We start from the raw sequence: 23,980 nt of genomic DNA, 5'->3' as shown, positions 1-23,980 counted from the left end.
ATTTCAGAACTTATTATAAAGTTAAAGTAATCCAAACAGTGTGGTACTGGCATAAGGATAGACATGTAGACCAAAGGAAGAGAATTGAGAGTCCAAAAATAAACCTATACATCCCTGGCCAATTGATTTCAATAAAGGTTCAAGACCATTTAATGGGGAAAGAATAGTCTCTTAAACACATGGTACTGGGACAACTGGATAGCCACCAGCAAAAAATGAAGTTGGAACCCTACCTAACACCATATAAGAAAAATTCAAAGTGGATCAGCAACATAAATATAAGAGCTAAAGCCGTGAAACTCTTAGAAGAAAACGAAAGAAGAAATCATGACCTTGGATTTGGCAACAGATACTTAGAAAAGTCACCAAAATCATGAGCAACAGAAAGAAAAATAAGTTCAGCTTAATTAAAATGAAAAACTTTTGTGCATCAAAGAATATTATCAAGAATGTGAAAAGGCAATAAACAGAATGGGAGAAAATATTTGCAAATCATACATTTGATGAGGGCCTAGTATCCAGAATAAATAAGAACCCATACAACTCTACAACAACAAAAAAAATAATTCTAAAATGGTCAGAGAGTTGAATAGACAGTTCTCTAAAGATACACAAATGGATTAATAAGCACATGAAAAGTTGTTCAACATCATTAGTTGTTAGGAAAAGGAAAATTAAAACCACATGAGATACCCCTTAGGACAGCAAAAGTTTTTTAAAAATAGAAAATAATAAAGGTTGGTGAGGATGTGGAGAAACTGGAACCTTATTATCTGCTGGTGGGAACATAAAGTAGTTGAGCTGCTCTGGAAACAGTTTCGCATTTCGTCAAAAAGCTAAACATAGGATTTTATGTGTCAGCTTGCCTAGGTCATGGTATCCAGACATCTGGTTAAGCACTAGTCTAGATGTCACTGTGAAGTTATTTTTTAAGATAACATTATACTGTCAGTACTATTAGTTACATCAATAGACTTTGAGTAAAGCGGATTACACTCAATAATGTGGGTGGGCTTCATCCAGTCAGTTGAAAACCTTAAGAGAAAAGGACTGAGGTCCTCTGAAGAGAAAGGAATCTGTCTCCAGACTGCCTTCATACTCAAGCGGCACCTTCCCTGCGTCTTTGGTCTGCCAGCCTGCCCTGTGGAATTGAGTTGCTAGCCCGAACAATCACATGAACCAGTTCTTAAAATCATTCTCTCTCTCTCTGTATATGTATAAATATACACGTACAAAGCACATCCTATTAATTCTGTTCCTCTGCAGAACCCTAATACACCCAGCAATTCCACTAAAATTGGATGCTTGGATACTTGGATGCCAATGATCATTGCAGCACTATTCACAATAGCCAAAAGATGGAAACAAGCCAAGTACCCATCAAAGATGAGTGGATCAACAAAATGTGTTAAATACATAAAATGGAATATTATTCAGTTATAACAAGGGATGACATTCAGATACGGGCTGCAACATGAATGAACCTTAAAAGCATTATACAAAATGAAATAAGCCAGATACAAAAGGACAAATACTATATCATTCCACTTACATGAAGTACCTACAATAGGCAAATTCGTAAGAGACAAAAAGTGGATTAGCTGTTAGCAGAGGCTGGAGGATGGGATGGGCAATGGAAAGTTATGGCTTAATAGTTACAGTTTCAGTCTGGGGTGATATTAAAGTTTTGGAAATAGCTAGTGGTAATCCTTATACTACATTCTGAATGTAATTAATGCCACTGAATTGTACACTTTAAAATGGTTTAAATGGCAAGTTTTATGTATTATATATTTTTTGCCACAACTTTTAAAAAATGGTAATGTAATATATCCCCAAAAGTTGAATTGTATGCTTTAAGTGGGTGAACTGTATGAATGTGAGTTACATCTCAATAAAGCTGTTACAAATAAAAGTAATGCAGCATCGCTTCTGCTACATTCTGTTAAAAGTCCCTGGATCCAGCCCATGTTCAGGGGAAGAGGAATTTGATTCCAACTTTGATGGGAGAAACAACCAAAAATTTATGGACATGGGAAGACACTCATATAGGAAAAAGTACTGTAAAGGTCCACCTACAGGCTCTTTCAACATTGTTATTATGGAGAATAAGCCTAGTTTATAAGAAAATGCTTCAAAAACAGTGGATCTGCCACCATGTCCAAAGAAATCCAAGTTTTAAGTTTACAGATTATCTGTTGATGAGGATTTAACTCAATCATATCCCTCCTTCTTCTCTCCCAGTATCGTTATATCATCATTTTTGCTTAAGTCAATACTCAGTGTTTATGCTTTTCAAATGCTCAAGAGTGTCAGATATTTTATTCATTCTAATTTTCTCCCCAGAGACTTCCTTCCCAGATCTCTCTGTCCTGCCCCCATTGGGGTTGTTTCTCTCTGGGCTCCCTGCACAGCTGTCATCCTGGGAGTTTCCTAAGAAAGTGTGCATTAGAGGTACACTTTTTCCATCTTTGCAGGTACAAAAACATCTCTTTTTCTGCCTTCACCCTTGATTGATCATTTGGCTAGCTAGATTGAAAATTATTTCTCTCAGAATTCAAAGGCATTTCTCTATTACCTTCTATCTTCTTGCTCCAAAATCACTCTGAATTCTGTTTCTTTGTATATGATCTGTCTTTTCTCTCTGAAATATGTTCTGAAATTTCTAATATTCTAAAATTCTGAAATTTGACAATAAAATGCCTTGATATGGATCTTTTTAAATAATTATTGTGTTGGTTATTAGGTGTGGACTCTTTCAGTCTTGAGAAATGTGCCCCTCAGTTTTGGAAAACAATCTTTGATTATTCCTTTGATAATTTCTTCCCTTCCCTTTTCTTTTTCTACTGTACAGATTTTATAATCTCCCCTTTTTTTTTTCTGAGCAATTTTATCTTCTAGACCTTCCACTTATGCTGTATGTCTAATTTCTTCATACTTTTTCTTAACCTCTGATTGTTCCTTGTTCCCAGTATCTTATACTAGTCTTTCATGGGTGCAATATCTTTTTTCATCTCCCCAAAGATACTAATGATGTTTTGATGTTTACTTTTCTTGTATTGTCCCGGTTTTCTCAGAGATCCTTTTATTGTATTTCTACATGTGGGTCCTTCTCATCTTCGAGGATTTGAATAAGGTTCTGCCTGGAAGCACTCTAGTACTGGGGTTGGAAAGTTGGGGGGGGCGGGGATCTTCCATCTGCTAGTGTTCTGGGAGCAGGGGTGAGCTAGACTTCAGTATCCACCTCACAAGCACTCTGGTGAGAGCTTCCCTCACTTTGCTCAACGGTTACCATCCCTCCCCTGCCTGCCACCTTCCAAAATTTTGTTGAAATTACTCCTCTCCCATTCTCTTTGTTCTTGTGGCTTTATTCTTTTTTTCTTTCCTTTACTCTGATTTTATTGGGACTTTAGGAGGGGAAGGAGATAAATGCAAGTGGTTGACCAGAAGTCCTCCATGTTATCAGTAAATGTTTTGATAATAATTTGAGTTTTTCCTGCCTTTAGTCTCCTTGCTTTTCAGTCAGTCTCAACACTGCTCCCTCACTAATTTTTCTAAAACATAAGTCTGCTAAGGTTACATCTTGCCAAACTTTTGATGACTTCCCATAAGAGAAGATTTAGCATTCCTAGCTTGAACTACAGTGCCCCTTACAAACTGACCCTCTCCAATTTCATCTTCTACTGGTCTCTCTCACAATGTAACCACCCTAGAATATTTATTTTTCCCTAAATTTATCATGTACTTCTTTGCCTCTGTGTCTTTTCTATGCCCTGTGCCTAAGTGTTCTATCCATTCTCTCTGGTAGATTCCTCGTATTCTTCAGAGTCCAAACCAAGTGTTACTATCTCTATGAAACCTTTCAAGACCCCACACTTTACTGCAGGCAGAATTTATTAACCCCTCTGTATTCCCATAACACTAGGCTGCTACCTTTAACATAGCAGTTATACCTCAGAGCGGAGCAGTTAATTTACATGCCTGCCTCACCAGCCAAATTGTCACTTTCTTCAGGGTAAGGACTATGTTTTCTTCTCCTTGATATGCTAAGTATCAAGCTCAGTGCTTAGACTCTGTAGACATTCAGGAAATGTTTATCATGTATGTAATTATCATTGCGATGGTAGCCAGCTCAGTTGTCATCTTCCCCTTTCAGGCACACAAGCCATGCCCCCTCTCTTCTCCTTGGGGTACCATCAGTGCCGCTGGAACTATGAGGACGAGCAGGATGTAAAAGAGGTTGATGCAGGATTTGATGAACATGACATTCCTTATGATGTCATGTGGCTCGACATAGAGCATACCGAGGGCAAAAGGTACTTCACTTGGGACAAGAAAAGATTTCCAAACCCCAAAAGGATGCAAGAGCTGCTCAGAAGCAAAAACCGTAAGGTAAAATAAGCCGACCCTTAAAAACCTCTTAATTACAAAGCACTTGTTTAATTTTTAAAACTTGCCTTGGCACATTAGTGGAGGAGAGCCACCTGATAAAAAATAGCCATGAAAATAATACCATCAAATATAACTGTAACTGTGATAATAGGAAAGCGGTGGTGGAAAGATGGTCCCACCATCCGTCCCTTCCTTAGCTGTCTAGGTCCCCACAGGATAACGGGGCCTAGCAATCAGTCCCGTTTGTTGTGGCCACCCTGTAGGGATATGATGGATACCCCAAAAGCAAAATGTGGTACTGATGTCAACATCAATCTCGAGATTGAGGACATCACGTGGACACTACAGGGTCTGAAAAGGTTAATTAGTCACATAGTGAGGCACTCTAGGGGAAGCAGGGCTGGCTCCCAGGCTGGTCTGAAGATGGCTTGAGAGATCTGGGAACGGAGACAGCTCAGCTTTTATGGTGGTTAGAGGGTTGGACTGGAGTGAGGATTCCTGTGCATTCCTGGGGCTTGTGTGGTTTGAACTTCCTGCTGGCACCCAAGGAGGAAGCATTAGGGCTTTCTTTGTCAGATGTGGCAGAAGGGTAAGGGGGGATGGAATGGCTTGAAAGCTCTTAACAGTCAATCAGAAATGGAGACAGATTCTTCATTTCCCATTCTCCTAATTTCCCAATTAATAGCTACCATTTGGCAAGTACTTACTATGGGCCAGAGAGTTTGATAGAACACATTATTCTTGCTAGTCATCACAAAATTAAAAGGTAGATCTTGTTAGCCCATTTTTCAGATGAAGAAACTGAGGCTAAGAATAGTTTTATATTTTGCACAAAGGCATATAATAAGTAGTAGAGCAAGAATCTGAACTCTGATCTGCCTGACTCCAGAACCCATATTCTTATAAGCAACTATTTATTGAAGCCATCAATCAGATGTTCAAAATGCTGTTCTAAAGATGAGGGAATGCAAAGATGAGCTCCTTGGGGTCTTACAGTGAGTGGGGGAAAGGCAGGTATACAACAACCACAATATTGGGCAATAATATAACAGCCAAAGAAAGGTCAGGGTCAGGAGTGGACTAGGAGAAAGAAGATTGCATCCAGCTGGACTCACGCTGGGCTTTGTGCATTTTAGATGAGCCCTGAAGGATGAGTCTCTAACTAGCTGAGAAGTGGGGAGGGGGTGGAGACAGTGCAGCCAGAGGCTGAAGCAGCTAGTGGTGTTTGGAAAACAGTGCACAGGTTGGTTTGGCAAGAAAACAAGGCATGTGCAAGGTTTGAGTAGTAGGGAATCTGACCTTATCGTAGGCTGCTCTGTATACATTTGGAGACATTAAAAGTTTTTGAATAAGGGGTTAATATGCAGAATATATGAAGAACACCTACAACTCAACAACCAAAAGCAAACAACCCAATTAAAAATTGGGAAAAGGACTTGATAGACATTTCTTCAAAGAAGATATACAAATAGTCAACAAGCACATAAAAAGATGCTCAACATCACTAATCTTTGGGGAAATGCAAATCAAAATCACAATGAGATACCATTTCATACCATTAGGATGGCTACTATGAAAAACCAGAAAATAGCAAGTGAGGAGGTAGAGAAATTGAAACACCAACCATGGGAATGTAAAATGGTGCAGCCACTACAGAAAACAGTATGGCGGGTCCTTAAAAAATTAAAAATAAAATTACCATATGATCCAGGAATCCCACTTACGGGAATATACTCAAAGAAATTGAAAGCAGGTACTTGAGCAGATATGCTCATGCAGATAAGCCCATGTTCATATCCACACTATTCACAATAACTAAAAGGTAGAAGCAATCCAAGTGTCCCATCAGCAGACAATTGGGTAAATAAAATGTAATATACACATATATACAATGGAGTATTATTCAGCCTTAAAAAGGAAGGAAATTCTGATACATGCTACAACATGGATGAAGCTTGAGGACATTATGCTAAGTGAAATAAGGTAGTCACAAAAAGGTGAATACTATATGATTTCACTAATCTGTAATACCTAGAGTAGTCAAAATCATAGAGACAGAAAGAACAATGGTGGTTGCCCAGGGCTGGGCAGAGGAGGGAATGAGGAGTTGCTTTTAATGGGTATAGAGTTTCAGTTTTACAAGATGGAAAGAGTTCTGGACATTGTACAACACTGTGAATGTGCTTAACACTACTGAACTGTACACTTAAAATTGGTTTAGATGGTAAATTTTATATTATGTATATTTTACCACAATTAGGAGTTTTTTAAAGTTTTTGAGCAACGGCGAATTAAACTTTAGTATGTAGAATAAATTTGAATAGACCTGAGTCAGGATGATGAGAAGGTTGTTATAACCAAATAAAGGGTTTTGTGGCTTTGGACTAGGAAATGATGGCATTAGAAAGGTAAAGAGACCTTAGAGACACAGAGCTGTGATTACAGCTCTTCTCAGACCTCCTTCCTAAATATACCTGTACCATTGGGTTGGGAAGGTTTGTTTTGTTTTTTCTTTAGTGTTTGCTTTTGTCAGTATTAGCCTCTAGATGTCTAGGAGCAAGGATGACTTAATCCTTTATGTATAGCACCCAGCACGTCAGACAGAAGCTTAATAACTGCTATTTTGAGAACATGTATTGGTTGGGCAGCAATAATTATAAAAGACCACTGGCCTGGTTTTGATACCAGTTCAATTTCCATAAGCATGAAAAGTGTTAGGGTTTTACTGACGTCTTAAATATTTCAATACTAGTAGTTATTTCTGAGTAAAATTTGAACCCCAAAACTATGATGAAAGCATAAAAACGAACGTATAACTCCTATGAAACTGATGAGCTCTTCAAACCTCTATGTCCGGACAGCTTGTGGTCATCAGTGACCCCCACATCAAGATCGATCCTAACTACTCAGTGTATGTTAAGGCCAAAGAACAGGGCTTCTTTGTGAGGAATCATGAAGGAGGAGACTTTGAAGGAGTATGCTGGCCTGGTAAGATAGCACTTTATACACTTATTAATTCACTTGTTTAGTCCCAACTAATGAAGGTTGCATGGCCATCACCCTCATTTCTTATAGATGTCCCTTGCTATAGTGTAAGCACCTTTAAGAAAGAGATGGTATTACCTTCTTTTGTATCTTTCATAACACCTGGTACAGAGTGCTTTGTATACATTTATCAGTCAATGAATGAATAAAAAATAAGCAAGCACTCCATTTCTCTAGGCAAATAAAAATAAAAAGCCAAGAAAAAGTGTTCACAGTCTCTCCCTGTGAATCTTCTGTGCCTTGTTAGCCCATAGTTTTGATTTCCCAGACTTTTCATGAGTGACCTCAGCTGCCTCCAGCAACTCTGGATTCTTCATTTCAGAAATTATTAGTTTAAAGCCATGGTAGAAACCCGAGGACAAAGGGGAATCACCACTCTATCATATCCTGGCACTCTATCACAAATCCACGTACTGAAGAGACACCCTATGCATTCCTTTTCCCCCTTACACCACTCATGAACATTTCTCTGTTCTCTTTAAGGACAGAAGGGTCACTCCAGGATATTTGCCATGCTTACTTGGGCTATCTTGGGCCATCAGTGAGGGACAGGCTCCATCTGAATGCTTGTTCATTGGCCTTCCCCTGGGCCTCTCGGGTTGGAAGGTCTACTGATTATCACTGGAGTCCAGCATTGCCTTCCTTCACGTCTTGTGCCACCATGCCTCCACCTCAGCTACCTTATGTCTAAGGTGCCCAGTGATCAGCCAGCTTTTACATCTTTACCGCACATCCTACCATGAACACCACTGTTTCTCACGGTCTACTCTTCTGCCTCTACAGGTCTCTCCTCTTACCTGGATTTCACCAATCCCAAGGTTAGAGAGTGGTATTCAGGTCTTTTCACTTTCTCTGCTTATCAGGTTTGTTTTTATTCTTTTGCTCTTTCCTAGTTACTTGGAAGGATGAAAGAAGGAAAAACATGATAGAATAGAACTACTACTCTGCTTCATTGAGTAGCTCTTGATAAATACTACTTGGCTGAAAACGCAAGGATAGCACCACATTACAGACTTTAATGGTGCCAGGAGAGGGGCCATATATATTATCAAAGGCACAAAAGCTGTGATTTTTACCTCAATCATAATAGACTCTGTGACATATCGAAGTACTTAATAATAGAGATTTATATTTTCAAATTACTACATAAACTTTACATAAAATAATATTCTATAGCTTAAAGATGATGATAGTGACATATATGAGAATATCTTGCAAAGTATAATGTGACATTAAAAATAAGGTATAGGGGTGCCTGGGTAGCTCAGTCAGTTAAGTGTCTGCCTTCGGCTGGGGTCATAATCTCAGAGTCCTGGGATCGAGCCCCACATCGGGCTCCCTGCTCAGTGGAGAGCCTGATTCTCCCTCTCCCTCTCCCTCTGCCCCTCCACCTGCTTTTGCTCTCTCTAATAAAAAAATAAAATCTTAAAAAAAAATGAAAGATGTAATAAAACTTGAAATTTAAAAAAGTAAGTGAAATAATAAATAATCCTTAAAATATTATAAGAATCCCAGAGAGAACCAGAAAGGCCACTTGTAGAGAACTGTTTTCAACCAATGAGGAGGATGATAGTGATGCCTCATATAAATTGAGTTCTTTGCTGTGTGCCAAGCACTGTGCTAAGCAGTTTCTGGGCATTTTACCATTTCATCTTCACAAAAACCTCTGAAGTTGGAACTATAATTAATTCTAATCCCACAGTGAGGAAACTGATGTATGGACAAGTTTAAAACCCTGCTCAGTTCACCCATGTTACTAAGTGCTGGACCTAAGATTTGATCTCAGTCTGTTTGTCTCTCACGCCCAAGTCTTAACCACTAAACTCTAGTTTCTGAGCATCATGTATTAGGACACAGAAAACAACTTAGAGGAGGGATAAATAACACTCGGGTGAAATCTGGCCGTGTTCATTCATTTCCCTACCGTCTATGGCTGTTTTCACACTATATCAGAGTTGAGTTACTGAAAAAGAGGCCTTATGGTCAGCAGAGTTGGAAATATTATCCAGCCCTTTCTAGAAAACATTTGCCAGCCCCTGACTTGGAGAGTGCTACAGGAGGACAGTCAGGTAGTTAAATATTTGGAAACCGTATAGCCTTGTTCATGAAAGTATACATGTTTAGGAATAGTTGAAGGTAGAGTCAAAAGAATATATTTAAGTCTCCCCTAGGCACCTGAACGACTGGCGTGTGGGTGAGGCAGCAGATGTATTCTGTGGTATCCCAAAAGACAAGCCAGGCCCACTGAGAGGATGTTACAAGGGGCAGGACTTTTAGAAAGTAATGCAATGAGCTTCCTGAGGGACTCCCTGTCATTGTAGCTACTGAGTCAAATGCTGAGAGACCAGGGATTCTATAAAAGGGATTTCAATACCACGTTAACTAGATGACTCAGCAGCCCCTTCCCACTCTCAATTGAACAATTCCTGTATAGAATACAAAATCTAGACCATGCTAACAAACAGGTATACTGGCTGCCAAGTCTTTCAAAGTAGGGACGCCTGGGTGACTCAGTCCATTAAGCATCTGCCTTCAGCTCAGGTCATGATCTCAGGGTCCTGGCATCCAGCCCCGCATTGGGCTCCTTGCTCAGCAGGGAGCCTGCTTCTCCCTCTCCCTGCTGCTCCCCCTGCTTGTGCACTCTCTCTCTCTCTCTGACAAGGAAAAATAAAAATCTTTAATAAAAAAGTCTTCAGAGTATTAGAGGGAAGGCAGAATCTTATCGTGGAAAGCTTTAATTGCCCTTAGTTAAGAGTTGTAGCAGATGATGGTTGTTATAGACTCTAACTGTGAACATTCACAACCTTTCCTGTATGGGGGTTCTCCAGAGTAGGTCTTGGAGTGGACTTGCTGGGCAGTGTATATTTCACGGACAATACCACACAGCATTCTTTCATTCATCGACAAATACTTATTGGGAACCTTCTGTAGTTCAGCTACTGTTTTAGGTGTTTGGGATTTATCAATGAACAAAATGGACAAACTTCCCTGCCCTGTGGACCTTTTATTATAGCATTGGAACAGAAGACAGAACATAGATAATAAACATAGTAATAATACATTAAATGGATTATGAAAGAGGAATAGGATGGCTATCATATTAACATCATCACTATAGGAGTATTATCACGACCAAAGAAGAAATTTACTTCCTAGGGATCTACTGACATCCTCTACATATGGAACGACATGAATGAGCCCTCTGTCTTTAAAGGGCCAGAGCTAACCATGCAGAAGAATGCCATTCATCATGGCAATTGGGAGCACAGGGAACTGCACAACATCTATGGTTTTTATCAGGTAAGACATCCATAAAGAAGCCACTTGGGCTCATGTGCCCTGCCTTTTGGGTTGAAAGTCATTTGTAATAGCCATACTATATTGTTCATTTCTCTTTGTGTGACTTTTCTAACAACTGCAATGGATCTTACAGGTTGTAGCCAATATAGGACTTACTATTTCTTTGCACCTTTTCTTTCTCTAATGAACTTGAATTACAGATATTATGAGATTAATGGTAACACAGAAACATCTTCCTTGACAGGAGTCATTAATAAATGGCATTGAATACCTCAAAACTTTTTTTGGAGTAGGCAATGTATAAATACATAAACAAAAGCAATTAAAACAAATTTTTTGAAATTTCACAAACGGGGGCACCTGGGTGGCTCAGTTGGTTAAGTGTCTGCCTTTGGCTCAGGTCATGATCCCAGGGTCCTGGGATTGAGCCCCGTGTCAGGCTCCCTGCTCAGCAGGAAGTCTGCTTCTCTCTCTCCTCCTGCCCCTCCCCAAGCTCGTGCTCTCTCACTCTCAAAATCTTTTTAAAAAATGAAATTTCACAAATGTCTAAATACAGCAAGTCTTATATTCATACCAGGGGAATAAGATTTAGAACATAGATACAGAATTTCAGTAAGTTTTTTTTTTAGAAGGCCTTCATTAACTACTTAGCCTTCTCGAAAAATGAAGGGGGGCAAATCGGAGGGGGAGACGAACCATGAGAGACGATGGACTCTGAGAAACAAACTGAGGGTTTTAGAGGGGAAGGGGGTGGGGGGATGGGTTAGCCCAGTAATAGGTATTAAGGAGGGCACGTATTGAATGGAGCACTGGGTGTTATACACAATGAATCATGGAACACTACATCAAAAACTAATGATGTAATGAATGGTGACTAACATAATAAAATAAAATAAACTACTTAGCCTTCTCATTAGAAGATGGTAGAATTGTCTTCCGTTTGCCAGTCACATCCAAAACATTTGTCAGTCATTTGCCCTAATTGATATCCATGGTTCTTTGTTATTTTCATCCTGTAACTGTGTTCCTAAGGCCCTCCCACCAACTGGTATATTTTCCAGTGGGAGTTGCTGCCTACATAAACACATACTATCTGAACTGTGCTTTACTTCCTTGAAAGCCTCTTGCTATAACTGCAAACTACTTTAGAGAATTTTCTTATGTAGGCCAGAGCCAGTCACTTAACCTCTCTGAATCTCAATTTTTTTCATCAATGAGAACAGTCAATCTCAGAGGTTGTTCGATAGATTTTAAGAGAAAATCTTATAAAATGCTTAGCAATAGTAAGCATTGAATATGCTAGCTTATTTACTATCTTCATTTCTCTTTTAATCAAAGAAAAATTTCCACTCTTGATAGCGGAATTTAGTTTCATTACATCATGAAAATTATTTGGTGGATTTTCATATTTTCCATTTTATATTCCCACCTACTATTGACTTTTTGCATGTTCAGTAGCTTATTAGGGATGTCTGCACAATGCCCTAATCTAATCATCCCTTTGAAATTTTTCTCCTTTATCTTTGTAGCAAATGGCTACCGCAGAAGGACTGATACAACGATCTAAGGGAAAGGAGAGACCCTTTGTTCTTACACGTTCTTTCTTTGCTGGATCACAAAAGTATGGTAAGGAATGGCTCATATGATCAGACTTAAAAACGTAAGTTAGCAACCTGCCTTTTTTTGTTTTTTTAACCATTTATGGCATATGTTGCTACTGTTTTGAGGCCTTCCTTTTCAGTGGCAATTGGGAGGGCCTTCGATTGTAGCAAGTGATGTGCCCTGAAGTATGCCTGTTGTCCTGTGAGACAGAGTACATCAATTTTAATAAAGTTTAGTTACTTGTTTCCCATTGAAGAAATGGACACTTAGTTGCTGGGAGAGTATCTCAGTTTGTTTGCTGGGATGGTCATCTCTGATTCTGTCTGTTTGATTTATCTAAACCGGGGAAAAATGTCTTCTTAGACATTCCTTCAACCACCTGTTTCACTTAGCAATATGGCTTAAAATAGGCCTGGCTGTTGCTTGTGGTCAGGGTCATCTATAACTGGATTCAGTTTACTAGCTAACGCAGATCTAATTCAACTTAACCATCTTCCAGCAGGAAGGCTATTTTAAGTGCCCTGGCCTTGCATAAATAACTGGGAGCTTAGGTCCTAGTTTGAAGAATCCAGTCTTTCCTGTATCATAGACATTATTAGGCTTCTTCCTCCAGCCCTGAAAACCAGCCCCTGTGGCACCCTGGAAAAGGCCAAAATATTGTTATCTCAGGCAAATATTCATGTGCAGAGATGCTCACCACAGCATTACTTCCTGAAACAAAAAAAGAAATAAAATCCAAATAAAGGAATATTTATAAAAACATGATGATATATCCATATGACAGACTATTATAAGACTATTTAAAATAGTAGCCTTAACTGCATGAGCAAATGTTTGTGACATCATGATAAATGGGGAAAAAAAGCAGAATGCTTAAATGTTTTTGTAGTATATTATCATGATTTTTTTTTTTTTAAATATAGATGGCAATCTAAATCAGTAAGTTTAGTACCTGGGTGATGATGAATGATTTTTAAATTTTTTTCTTTTTACCTATCTCTATTCTCCATATTCTCTACAAGGGTCATTTTTAATCACTAAAAAAAGTCAAGTGTTTTTAATGAAAACACTTTTAAGTAGTTTAAAAATGATGATAAAAGATGTGCATACTAAGTAACCTCTGATCCCTTAAATATCGGCCTACTGCCTAGCCTTCAGTGCTGTGTGAAACTATTGGCCTGCCACAAAGTGTACCAAGTGACTCACTGCAGAGAACGCTACTGTGTCAACTCTTACACTCAGACCAGTAGCCAAAGAGCGCTTCTGACTGAACAACCATATGAGACATGAAAAGATGTGCATGCTTTTACAAGAACTTTCTTTCTTGATGAGAATGCCGCCATGTTGATTTCAAAACCATTTTATCTTATTTGAAGTCAAGGCAAAATTATTAGAGCACCTCTTAAAAACAAAACAGTCCCTTGAAAAGATTTTTCTTTGCTGGCCATACAACAGCCAAAAATTTCTATGGAAGATTAATACAAAAATAGCTACCAAAGCTATTTTGGTAGAAGATAGACAAAAATGCTTCCAGACTAATCTAGATTTAGTAAGATTTTTTTCTTTTGTGGATCTCTTTAGTGGTATATAATCTATCTTCACAAATTCTTATCTACTATACAGTGATCAAGAGCAGTGGCTTTAGAATCAGACTGCCTGAGCTCAGTCCTGCCTCTACCACATAATAACTGTTACTCAGGGTATACTATAATAATCACTGTTTGCCATATTTCTGTCATCTGTAAAATGAAGTTAAATAGTGTTTACCTGGTAGGGCTGTGATGATTAAGTGGGCTACTACAAGCAAAGTAGAATCACCTGGCTCAGTAAGGACTTGAAAAATGTTAACTATTGTTCTTGCTACTATTATTATGTCTCCTTTATGTAGTCTGTACCACTCCTCTTAAATTATAGAGGGTTTTTTTTTTTTTTTGAGGGAGTGGAGGAATAGGCATATAAATCAATGGAACAGAATTAATAATCCAGAAAGAGTCCAACACACATACGATCAATTAATTAGGAACAGAGTTACCAAGGCAATTCAGTGCAGAAAGGAGTTTTTCAATAAATGGTGTCAGAACCCTGAATATGGAGTGGGGGGAGGGGGAGAGGAAAGAACCTTACCTCTCACTACACAAAAAGTAATTCAAAATGGAATATAGACCTAAACTATAAAAGCTAAAATCAAAAACTTCTAAAAGGAAACATAAATCTTTGTGACTTTGAGATAGACAAGATTTCTTGGAGAGAACACAAAAAGCATGAACCATAAAAGGAAAAAAAGTGCTAACTTGGACTTCATCAAAATTAAAAACCTCTACCCTTTCAAAGATATTAAGAAAATGAAAGTCAAGCTTCAGATTGAGAGAAAATATCTTCAATATACATATATATCTGTCAAAGGACTTGTACCCAAGATATATAAAGAACTTTTACAGTTAAATAATAAAGACATCTACTTTTAAAATTAAGCAAAAGATGTGAATAGACACTTTACAAAAGAAGACATATGAATGATCAATAAATACATGAAATGATGCTCAACATCATTAGTCTGTAGGGAAATACAAATTAAAACCACAGAGAGACACTACTACACATCCACTACAGTAGCTAGAATTAAAAAGACTGACACTACCAAGTATTGCCAAGAATGTAGAGTGACTGAAATTGTCATACGTACTGATACTATAAAAGCAGTATAGCCACTATGCCAAACAGTTTGGAGTTTTCTTTAAAAAAAAAAAAATTTATTTGAGAGAGAGCACAAGTGGGGGGTGGGGAGGGGGACCTGTGGGCAGAGGGGGAGAGAGAATCTTAAGCAGACTCCACATTGAGCTCGGAGCCCGATGTGGGGTTTGATCTCATGACCCTGAGATCACCATCTGAGCCGAAACCAAGTTGGTCGCTTATCTAACTGTACCACCCAGGCACCCCCAGTTTGGAATTTTTTAAAGTGTTCAGCATACACTGAACACAGACCCAGCAGTTCCGCTCCCAGGTAGTTACCCACGAGAAATGAAAAACATATGTCATGCAAAGATTTGTACAGAAATGTTTATAGCATCTGCCTTCATAATAGCCAAAACTTGGAAAGAATTCAGATGTCCCTCAGTAGGTGAGTGGATAAACAACTTGTGATCGATCCATACTATGGAATACTATTCATCAAATAAAAAGGAATAAGCTACAACATTATGCTGAGTGAAAAAAGCTAGAACACAAAATAGTATGTTTTATGTTATGTTTATATGAAATTCTAGAAAAGACTTTAAGAAATCAGATCAATGGTTGGGTAAAGTGGAGGGTTATTCACTACAAAGAAGCCGCTTCATGCAGAATCCTACGAATGTTCTGAATCTAAATTGATTTTTTAACTAAATATTCATATGAAGAGGATTCATTTAAAAAGAATTTTAGTCTGAGCAACATCAGCAAAGCATAAAGCCATTATTTCTGGGGGAAAAAAAGCCCATGTGATCTTTTACAATTATGGAAATGGTTCTATACCCTGCTTGAGGTGACAGTTACAGGTTTCAAAACTCATCAAACTCTTCACTTAAAATAGGTACATTTATTATATGTAAATTACATTTCAGTAAAGTTGATTTTTTTAATGTTTCTCCTAAAATCAGGCTTGAGTTATACTTCAAAAATAAGTGCCATTTCAGAACATTTTCACAAAAGGTTTTGTGGATTGTAAGAACTTTTTCACATTAGAAGATTAATATATTTTTTTAATTGCTGAAACCAGAATTCGTATATCTTTTTTAAATATTTTATTTATTTATTTATTTGAGAGAGAGAGAGCCCATGAGAGGGGGGAGGGTCAGAGGGAGAAGCAGACTCCCTGCTGAGCAGGGAGCCCGATACGGAACTCGATCCAGGGACTCCAGGATCATGACGTGAGCTGAAGGCAGTCGCTTAACCAACTGAGCCACCCAGGCGCCCCAGAATTCGTATATTTTAAGGTCAGAAAGAAATGCTTTCCTTTATATTAACTTGTCTATTTCAAATAAAGAATCTATGAAATCAAGTGCATGGGCTGATGTGTGATTTTTTTTTTTTTAAATAACTTGTTACCGGTGATCCAAGGTGCTGTGTGGACGGGCGACAACACAGCAGAATGGAGCTACCTGAAAATTTCTATCCCTATGTTACTCACCCTCAGCATTACTGGGATCTCTTTTTGCGGAGGTAAGATGATATCCGCAGGCTTGAAGTGAGAGAAAATAAAAAGCGAGGGTGTTTTTCCGTCAAGCCTGGTCATAAATGCCTTCTCATTTGCGGTTTCAGGCAGGGATAACTGTGGGAACAAGAAAATGAGGAAAGTGAAAGGACGCTTCCAAGCAGTTTGTGTGTCTGAAATGCGGACTTGAAATAAAGTCATCAGAGAGCCCGAGTGCTTCTTTCCCTCTTTCTGATTCCTCCTTAGATGCTCTTGAGAACTGAGTTTCTCTTCCTGAAACATACCTTTTCTTCTTCAAAGTGAGAAAAATTAAGAGTACAAAGAATTTAGCAAATCAGAAATCAGCCTTACAGAAAAGCTTTTTACTCAGGAGGTTTAAAATTCTATGACATATTTTAACTTAAAAAAAAGATACGCTCTTGGGAAAGATAAATTTAGTTAAAATATGATTTCCTGATGGGCTGCCTTCCCTAAATCCTAGTAATTCTCTGCAGATGAGAAATCTCAATATGGAGGCTGCTCAGCATGACTAGCTAGTTCCAGTTGTTCCTTGTTTTCGGTAGGAATAGAAGCAAGTTAATGTCAAAAAAAAACCCAGCAAGTTAATGTCACTTTTTGATAGATGTGTTTCTTATGGCATTGGTCCACATACAAGGAATATGTATCCTGCTTAAGGAGTAAGCATGAAATTACACCTAAAGCTCTAATTCTGATTGTTTTTCTTTAGTTCTACAATTTTTATCTTGCTTGAGCTGCTGCTTTCGAAAAGAAATAAAGGGGCGCCTGGGTGGCTCAGTCCGTTAAGCATCTGCCTTCGGCTCGGGTCACAGTCCCGGGATCCTGGGATGGAGTCCCACCTCCAGCTCTCTGCTCAGCAGGGAGCCTGCTTCTCCCTCTCCCTCTGCCTACCGCTCCCCCTACTTGTGCTCTCTGTCAAGTAAATAAAATCTTAAAAAAAAAAAAGAAAAAATCAATTGTCAACCCCCACCACATGGCTAAACACAGACTTAATGAATCAGGTCATTTTGCAATTTCTGGGTTTGGGAACATACAGAAATGTTGATCTTGTAGTAAAACCTCTGACTTTTTTTTTAAAAAGATTTTATTTATTTATTTGACAGACACAGCGAGAGAGGGAACACAAGCAGGGGGAGTGGGAGAGGGAGAAGCAGGCTTCCCGCTGAGCAGGGAGCCCGATGTGGGGCTCGATCCCAGGACCCTGGGATCATGACCCGAGCCGAAGGCAGACGCTTAACAGACTGAGCCACCCAGGCGCCCCAAAACCTTGGACCTTTTGATAAGAAAAAGAGGATTCAAAGAATATTGTCAGATCCCCAAACAGGCTGAGTTTTGAAATATGTGCTCCCTAATTTCAGGCCACAGTGTTGTCCTGGCACTTTGAGTGCACACACAGCACGTTTGTCCTGGCAGTCTTCAAGCCCTTACCTTACCTGGGTGCAACATTCGTTAGAAGCCCGGTTGCCTCACTCGGCCTCTGTCTGTCTAATCAGCTGATGTAGGAGGCTTCGTCGGGAATCCAGAGGCGGAGCTGCTAGTGCGATGGTACCAGGCTGGAGCCTACCAGCCCTTCTTCCGTGGCCACGCTACCATGAACACCAAGCGGCGGGAACCCTGGCTCTTTGGGGAGGAACACACCCGGCTCATCCGAGAAGCCGTCCGGCAGCGGTACACCCTCCTGCCCTATTGGTATTCTCTGTTCTACCGCGCGCATGTGGCTGCTCAGCCCGTCATGAGGTAAACAGGCTTCCCCGGTTGCGGGCCCCAGCAGCCAGTCTACACCAGAAAACCCCCGGCCATTGGGGAAGGGGGTAATTACACAATGATTTCAAGAGAAAAGCCATGTGTTTTTAGTCAAATGTCCTTCAGATTACTGAGCACCAACTGTGAGTAGGGTCAAGGAGTTGAGGTCACAGAAAAACCGGACCCCCTGCTATTTTGTGATTCAAGTGTTAATACTTGATAGGAGACAGATTTTTCAAAGAAAAAGGAAGTGGCTGTAACTGAATTCGCTACTTAATCCACAAGAATCCTCTCATGAAGAACAATTTATTCCGCCAGTCTTAGGCTGTATCTTACCTTAGAGCTAAACCATTCCAAGTTTGAGGTGAACATTTTTCCCATAGTATAAATTATATTCTGATTCTATTTTAGAGGCAGGATGTGAAAAACCAACTTTCTAGGTTAGAGAATGATACAGAGACACATAATACACCGAGGCTTCCAGATCAGCTGATCCTAAACCTGGCTCAGATAAGAATCACCTGGGGAGCTTTTTAAAACTCTAGATTCCAAGGCCACACCCCCAGACCTACTAGGAATCTCCTTGGGTAGGTCTCAGGATCTAGATTTGTTATAAGTTTCCCTGGTGACTCTAGACATCAGCCAGATTGAGACTACTGCTTTGTTACTATTCAGTAGGAAAGTGATATATTTTTACAGAGGCTAGTGAATAAACTAAAAATAAGTTTCTCTTACTTAAAAATATCCTCTACTCATGAGGTTGAAAAAAAAAGTTAGAACCATTAAGTTGATATCCAGCTGCACAGATAATGAAGATTTTATTATCTTCATAAGCCCAAATGCCTCCTAGATAGTTGTGTAAAACAATAATAATAAAAAAAACAAAAACCACACAACAGTTTCTCAACCCTCCAAAAATGTTGCCTGCTTGAAAACAAGTAAAACCAATTCTTTTCATTTAAATAGATAATGATTAAGGATGCATGCATGAAAGGCAGTGACAGCATGAAAACATGGCACAGATTTTATATCATTATAAAATATGGTTTTACAAACATTTAATTTGTTCCATACTGAATGTGTTAGGCATTTGGACTTGTACAGAGCTCTGATTCTGCCTTCAGAGTAGTATTTAGTACTCAACAATCAGAAGGAAAAATTGTAGGTACCAGAATTCTCAATCTGTCATTGGAACATTTCAGCAAGTAGATAGCTCTTTAACATTAGAAAAAGATACTAATCCTAGCAATTGCTTATAAAATCTTAAATCATGAAAAGAATCTTGGCTCTTTGGCTTTTCCAGTTTCCTTTGAATAGTTATAAAATGGAAAATAAAAGTGATTTAATAGTAATAAAACATCTAATGATGTTGAAATAAGAATTTTTTTTTTCTTTTCCCAGACCTCTGTGGATAGAGTTCCCAGAGGAACTAGACACTTTTGGTGTGGAAGATGAATACATGCTGGGTGAGCATTTCTTGATTAATTATAATTATGATAAATACTGTAATTATGTTTTGTTATATTTCCTAATGTAAGAGCACTAAAAATCAATCCCTAATCTCAAGAAAACCAAAAAAAAAAAAATTTCTGTCATTAAGATTTTTAGTGTATTAGTGGACTGATAGCTCTCTTCTGTGGTCAGGTAGCACTTCTCATATTGTTAACTTCACATAAACCCATTCTATTTGTGGATGCAATTTGAGATTCTTGTTCTGGATTCACTCCTGAGCCTAATGATACCCCTGTAGGGAATGGAAGTAGAAAACAGTAGACCAGATGGTTACAGTAAGGATTGAGAGAGCTTACTTCATGGGCAAAACAGAGTTATTGGTGGTAGTGGTGGTGATGGCCTCTTCTTTAACAAGCGTTGACCACCAAATCCAGGATATGGAGGTTTATCATCTTGGGAATAGGACTCAAGAAACCAAGCTCAACAGAGAGTTGCCCAAAAGGTGCATCCTATTTCTAAAAATCAGAAATCCTAAAATGTAAAAAGCCTAGTGCTACCTCTCCACTCATTCTTAGGTCTCAGTTTAAATAGCTACTCCCTTGGAGAACATTTCCCTAACCAGAATTGCTTCTAATAGCTAATTACACCCAGCTATAGTCAAAGTCAGTCCCTCTTATTACATAACTTTCATTCCATTTTGTGCTTTTGCCTCTAATTAAATTATAATATCTGTCTATACTGACTGCAAACTCCATGAGGACAGGGACACTGTCTTATTTGCCACTGTATCTCCAGAGCCTAGCATAATACCTGGCACTCAGCCGGAACTCAGTAAATATTTGTACAATTTTAAAGAGTAAATTCTTAAATGGATGAAATTTACATACATGTGGAGCCACAGTCAAAACAAAATTAATAGTCCAGATCGCCTTTAAGAGAATTACAGCCTTCCTAATGATAACTGCCCGTGGATATACTCCTATCCATGCTGATCACACTTCTGGATAACAGTTGTAGGCTCACTGTTTTCAAAATCACTAACAGCAGGGAATGACGCACCCGGAGAAATGCGCTGGCTCGTTCAGACTCCCGGCACACTAGCGGCTATGTGCAAATGAGACTGAGAGACCATGTCAGGGTCCCTCCCTATTATCCTAACATGCCGTAAGTGGATGAATGATAAGTAAGAATACGGTCACTGGTTTGAGCACCAGACCTCTTTCTAATAATGCGTCTCTCTGATGAATCATTGGTTCAACTAACCAAGGTCTCTACTTTGACCAAGTTCATGGTTGAGTGGTCTCCAAAACCACAGAAGCACTGAAAGGAGAAGGATGTTTTCAGACCTCTTGGAATGATAATTCAACTTTATTTCTTCTCTGTTTTTCAGGAAGTGCTTTATTGGTTCATCCAATCACAGAACCAAAAGCCAGCACAGTTGATGTGTTTCTGCCAGGATCAAATGAGGTAAGAATATATGACAAACAGCCATGTATCTTGCATGTCTCCTATCTCCTCCCTTCATTCTGATGAATTAGCCCCTGTTAGGAAATAGATTTCTGCATCATGCAGTTGTGAAGACAGCCCAAATGCCTGTAGCAACTGAAGATTCTTGCAGGTCATGACCTCAATGGAAGAGTGGGGAGAAATTGATGAATAGGGAGAACACCGAGGAAGGTCAGCATGGTTCTTTACCTTCACACTTGGACTTGTGTAAGTGACTCCTTGTAAACACAGGAAGAAATTTTTAGTCTGCTAAGAGGTATCAGTCGCTGGGGGGAAGCATAAGTAAGAAAGACTTTGCTCTTTGTTTCTGGCTCTATCTAAATTCTAAGTTTTTGGTACCAAAACCTGGTCTCCAGACACTCACCAAAGTGGGTAAAAAGTAAGAGTGGTGACTTTCCTTTATGCTCCTCTAGCCTCCCAGCTCTTTTGTTGGTTATTGTCATTGATTATTATCACAGTATAAAATATCATCCTGCACTGCTGGAACCCAGGGCATTGAACCCAGGCAGGGCCCAGGGAAGAGGTAGGATTAGCCCCTGGGCTGCAGAGCAGAGGGCCATGGAGAAGAACAGCCACAGCCTCCAGGGACAGACCAAGGATATATGCAGAGGGGCCAGGAGAAGAGGCAGGGCAGAAACTCGGGGCACCAGACCAGGAAAAGAGGATATGGAATGGGGAGCAAGGAGGAGACAGATCCTGGAGAGAGTCCTTGAGCACTGGAGCATCACCACAGGCTTCTACAGGCAGGGGGAGGAGGCATGAAGGTTACCAAACTGATGTGAGACGGACTGACTCTGGAAAACAGTATGGAGGCTCCTCAAAAAGTTAAAAATAGAACTACCCTGTGACCCACCTACTGCACTATTAGGTATTTATCCAAAGGATACAAACATAGTGATTTGAAGGGGCACATGCACCCTGATGTTTATAGTAGCAATGTCCATGATAGCCACACTATGGAAAGAGCCCAGGTGTCCATTGACAGATGAATGGATAAAGAAGATGTGGTATATATATACAGCCATCAAAAAATTGAAATCTTGAAATTTTCAATGACGTGGATGGAACTATAGTGTATTATGCTAAGCGAAATAAGTCAATCAGAGAAAGACAAATAGCAAATGATTTCACTCATATGTGGAATTTAAGAAATAAAACAGAAGAACATACGGGATGGGGGAAAAAGGGAGAGGGAAGCAAACCATGGGAGACTTAACTACAGAGAACAAACTGAGGGGTCATGGAGGGACGTGGGTGGGGGATGGGCTAGATGGAGGATGGGCTTTAAGGAGGGCACTTGCTGTGATGAGCACTGGGTGTTGTATGTAAGTGGTAAATCACTAAATTCGACCCCTGAAACCAATATTACACTATACATTAACTAAAGTTTAAATTAAAAAATATATATATATCTATTCCTGGACTGTCTAGGCAGGTGGTGAGGTCGCTGAGCCCGGCCATGCTCGCTGCTTGGGACTGTCCAGTGCTGGCGTGGCAATACCGTGAAACACCGGTGCCAGTGGTCTCTGTCCATCCAGCTTTGTGTGTTTGCTTGTGCTAGTTTCCTGAGGCCACTGTCACAACTTACCACAAACCTGGTGGCTTAAAACAACACAAATGTATCCTCTCCCAGTTCTGGAGGCTTGAAGCCCCAAACCAGGGTGTCGGCAGGCTTGGTTCCTTCTAGCAGTCCTGAGGGAGCATCTCTTCCATGGCTCTGTCCTGGCTTCTGGCGGCCGCCCGCCGTCCTTGTGGTTCCTGGCTCTGCAGCCACGTCACGTCACTCCAATCTACGCCTCCGTCTTCACGCGCCTTCTCTGTGCGTCTGTGTCTCCTCTTCTGTTGCTCTTATGGGTGATGTGATGACATTTAGGACCCACCTGGATAATCCCAGATAATCTTCTAATCTCAAGATCCTTAATTTAATCAAATTTGTTACCATAGAAAGTAATATTCACTCCTTCCCAGTATTAGGAAGTGCATATAACTTTTTGAGGGGCCACTTCAGCCCACTACGCTTGTCTTTATTGATATGACAGTACCCAGGCTTTTCTCCAGAATGTTCATCAATTATGTTCTTTCCTCTTGGTTTCTCAAGTAATTTGTAGTTCTGAAGATGAGGGCTCCTTATAAAGGTTCCCCCACCAAGTAAAAACCTGAGAAAAAGGTTAAATACAACAACAGCTAAATAAATTGTCCTGCCAAGCACTTCACTGAGAGTTTCTCAAGTCGATTTTAACAAAGCAGTAGGCTCCCATTAAGAGGAACTAGCTCCCCTTCTGACGTAGCCACAGATTAATTTTTTAATTAATTTTTTAATTAATAAAAACATTTTATTAATGACCTATCATCATTGCAAGCACACTGCAATGACTGTATAACATATTCCTTCAACACTATTTCCCTGAGTGTTCTGTGATTGTTTCTCTCACTACATCTTCAAAACCCTAGGTAGATGAGCCAAGCCATTTCTTGCCAGATTTTTACCTCACCAGTTAGCTAGTCCCACATCACACTGTGCAAGGGGGCTACCTACAGTTACTCGTTGTCACTCTTCCCCATATTTCTAGATGGCCCATTCCCTCTATTTGAAGTCTTTGCTCGAATAGCTTTTTCTCAGTGAGGCCTTCTCTGACCACCTAGTTAAGATTACAGACCACTCCCACTGCGCCAGTACTGTCCAGCCCCCCTTCATCCTTCATTTTTCCCACAGAACCCGACACCTTTAACATT

At 39.6% G+C, this 23,980-nt stretch overlaps 1 protein-coding gene and 1 long non-coding RNA gene across 8 annotated transcripts in view; one reads left to right on the top strand and one right to left on the bottom strand.

Annotated features, from left to right (window-relative positions):
- Positions 1 to 23,980, top strand: part of GANC (glucosidase alpha, neutral C) — a 70,512-nt gene that overhangs the window by 36,040 nt on the left and 10,492 nt on the right. For 3 of the 7 annotated variants that reach the window (XM_036084615.2, XM_036084620.2, XM_036084613.2), the window contains 9 exons: positions 4,157 to 4,392; positions 7,254 to 7,380; positions 8,221 to 8,300; positions 10,594 to 10,737; positions 12,267 to 12,363; positions 16,435 to 16,536; positions 18,040 to 18,283; positions 19,691 to 19,755; positions 21,132 to 21,208. In XM_036084615.2, the coding sequence (XP_035940508.1) occupies positions 4,157 to 4,392; positions 7,254 to 7,380; positions 8,221 to 8,300; positions 10,594 to 10,737; positions 12,267 to 12,363; positions 16,435 to 16,536; positions 18,040 to 18,283; positions 19,691 to 19,755; positions 21,132 to 21,208 (1,172 nt within the window). The other 4 variants (XM_036084617.2, XM_036084622.2, XM_078079484.1 and 1 more) reach the window with 4 other exon arrangements.
- The window catches only part of LOC118530903 (uncharacterized), a 39,299-nt gene continuing 31,825 nt past the window's right edge, over positions 16,507 to 23,980 (bottom strand). The window contains exon 4 of the long non-coding RNA XR_013450486.1: positions 16,507 to 16,645. This is a non-coding gene — a long non-coding RNA (uncharacterized LOC118530903). The remainder of the gene's footprint in view (positions 16,646 to 23,980) is intronic.

This window comes from Halichoerus grypus, chromosome 8, assembly GCF_964656455.1.
Source record: "Halichoerus grypus chromosome 8, mHalGry1.hap1.1, whole genome shotgun sequence".
Taxonomy (NCBI): Eukaryota; Metazoa; Chordata; class Mammalia; order Carnivora; family Phocidae; genus Halichoerus; species Halichoerus grypus.
This window is presented reverse-complemented; position numbering and strand designations above follow the sequence as displayed.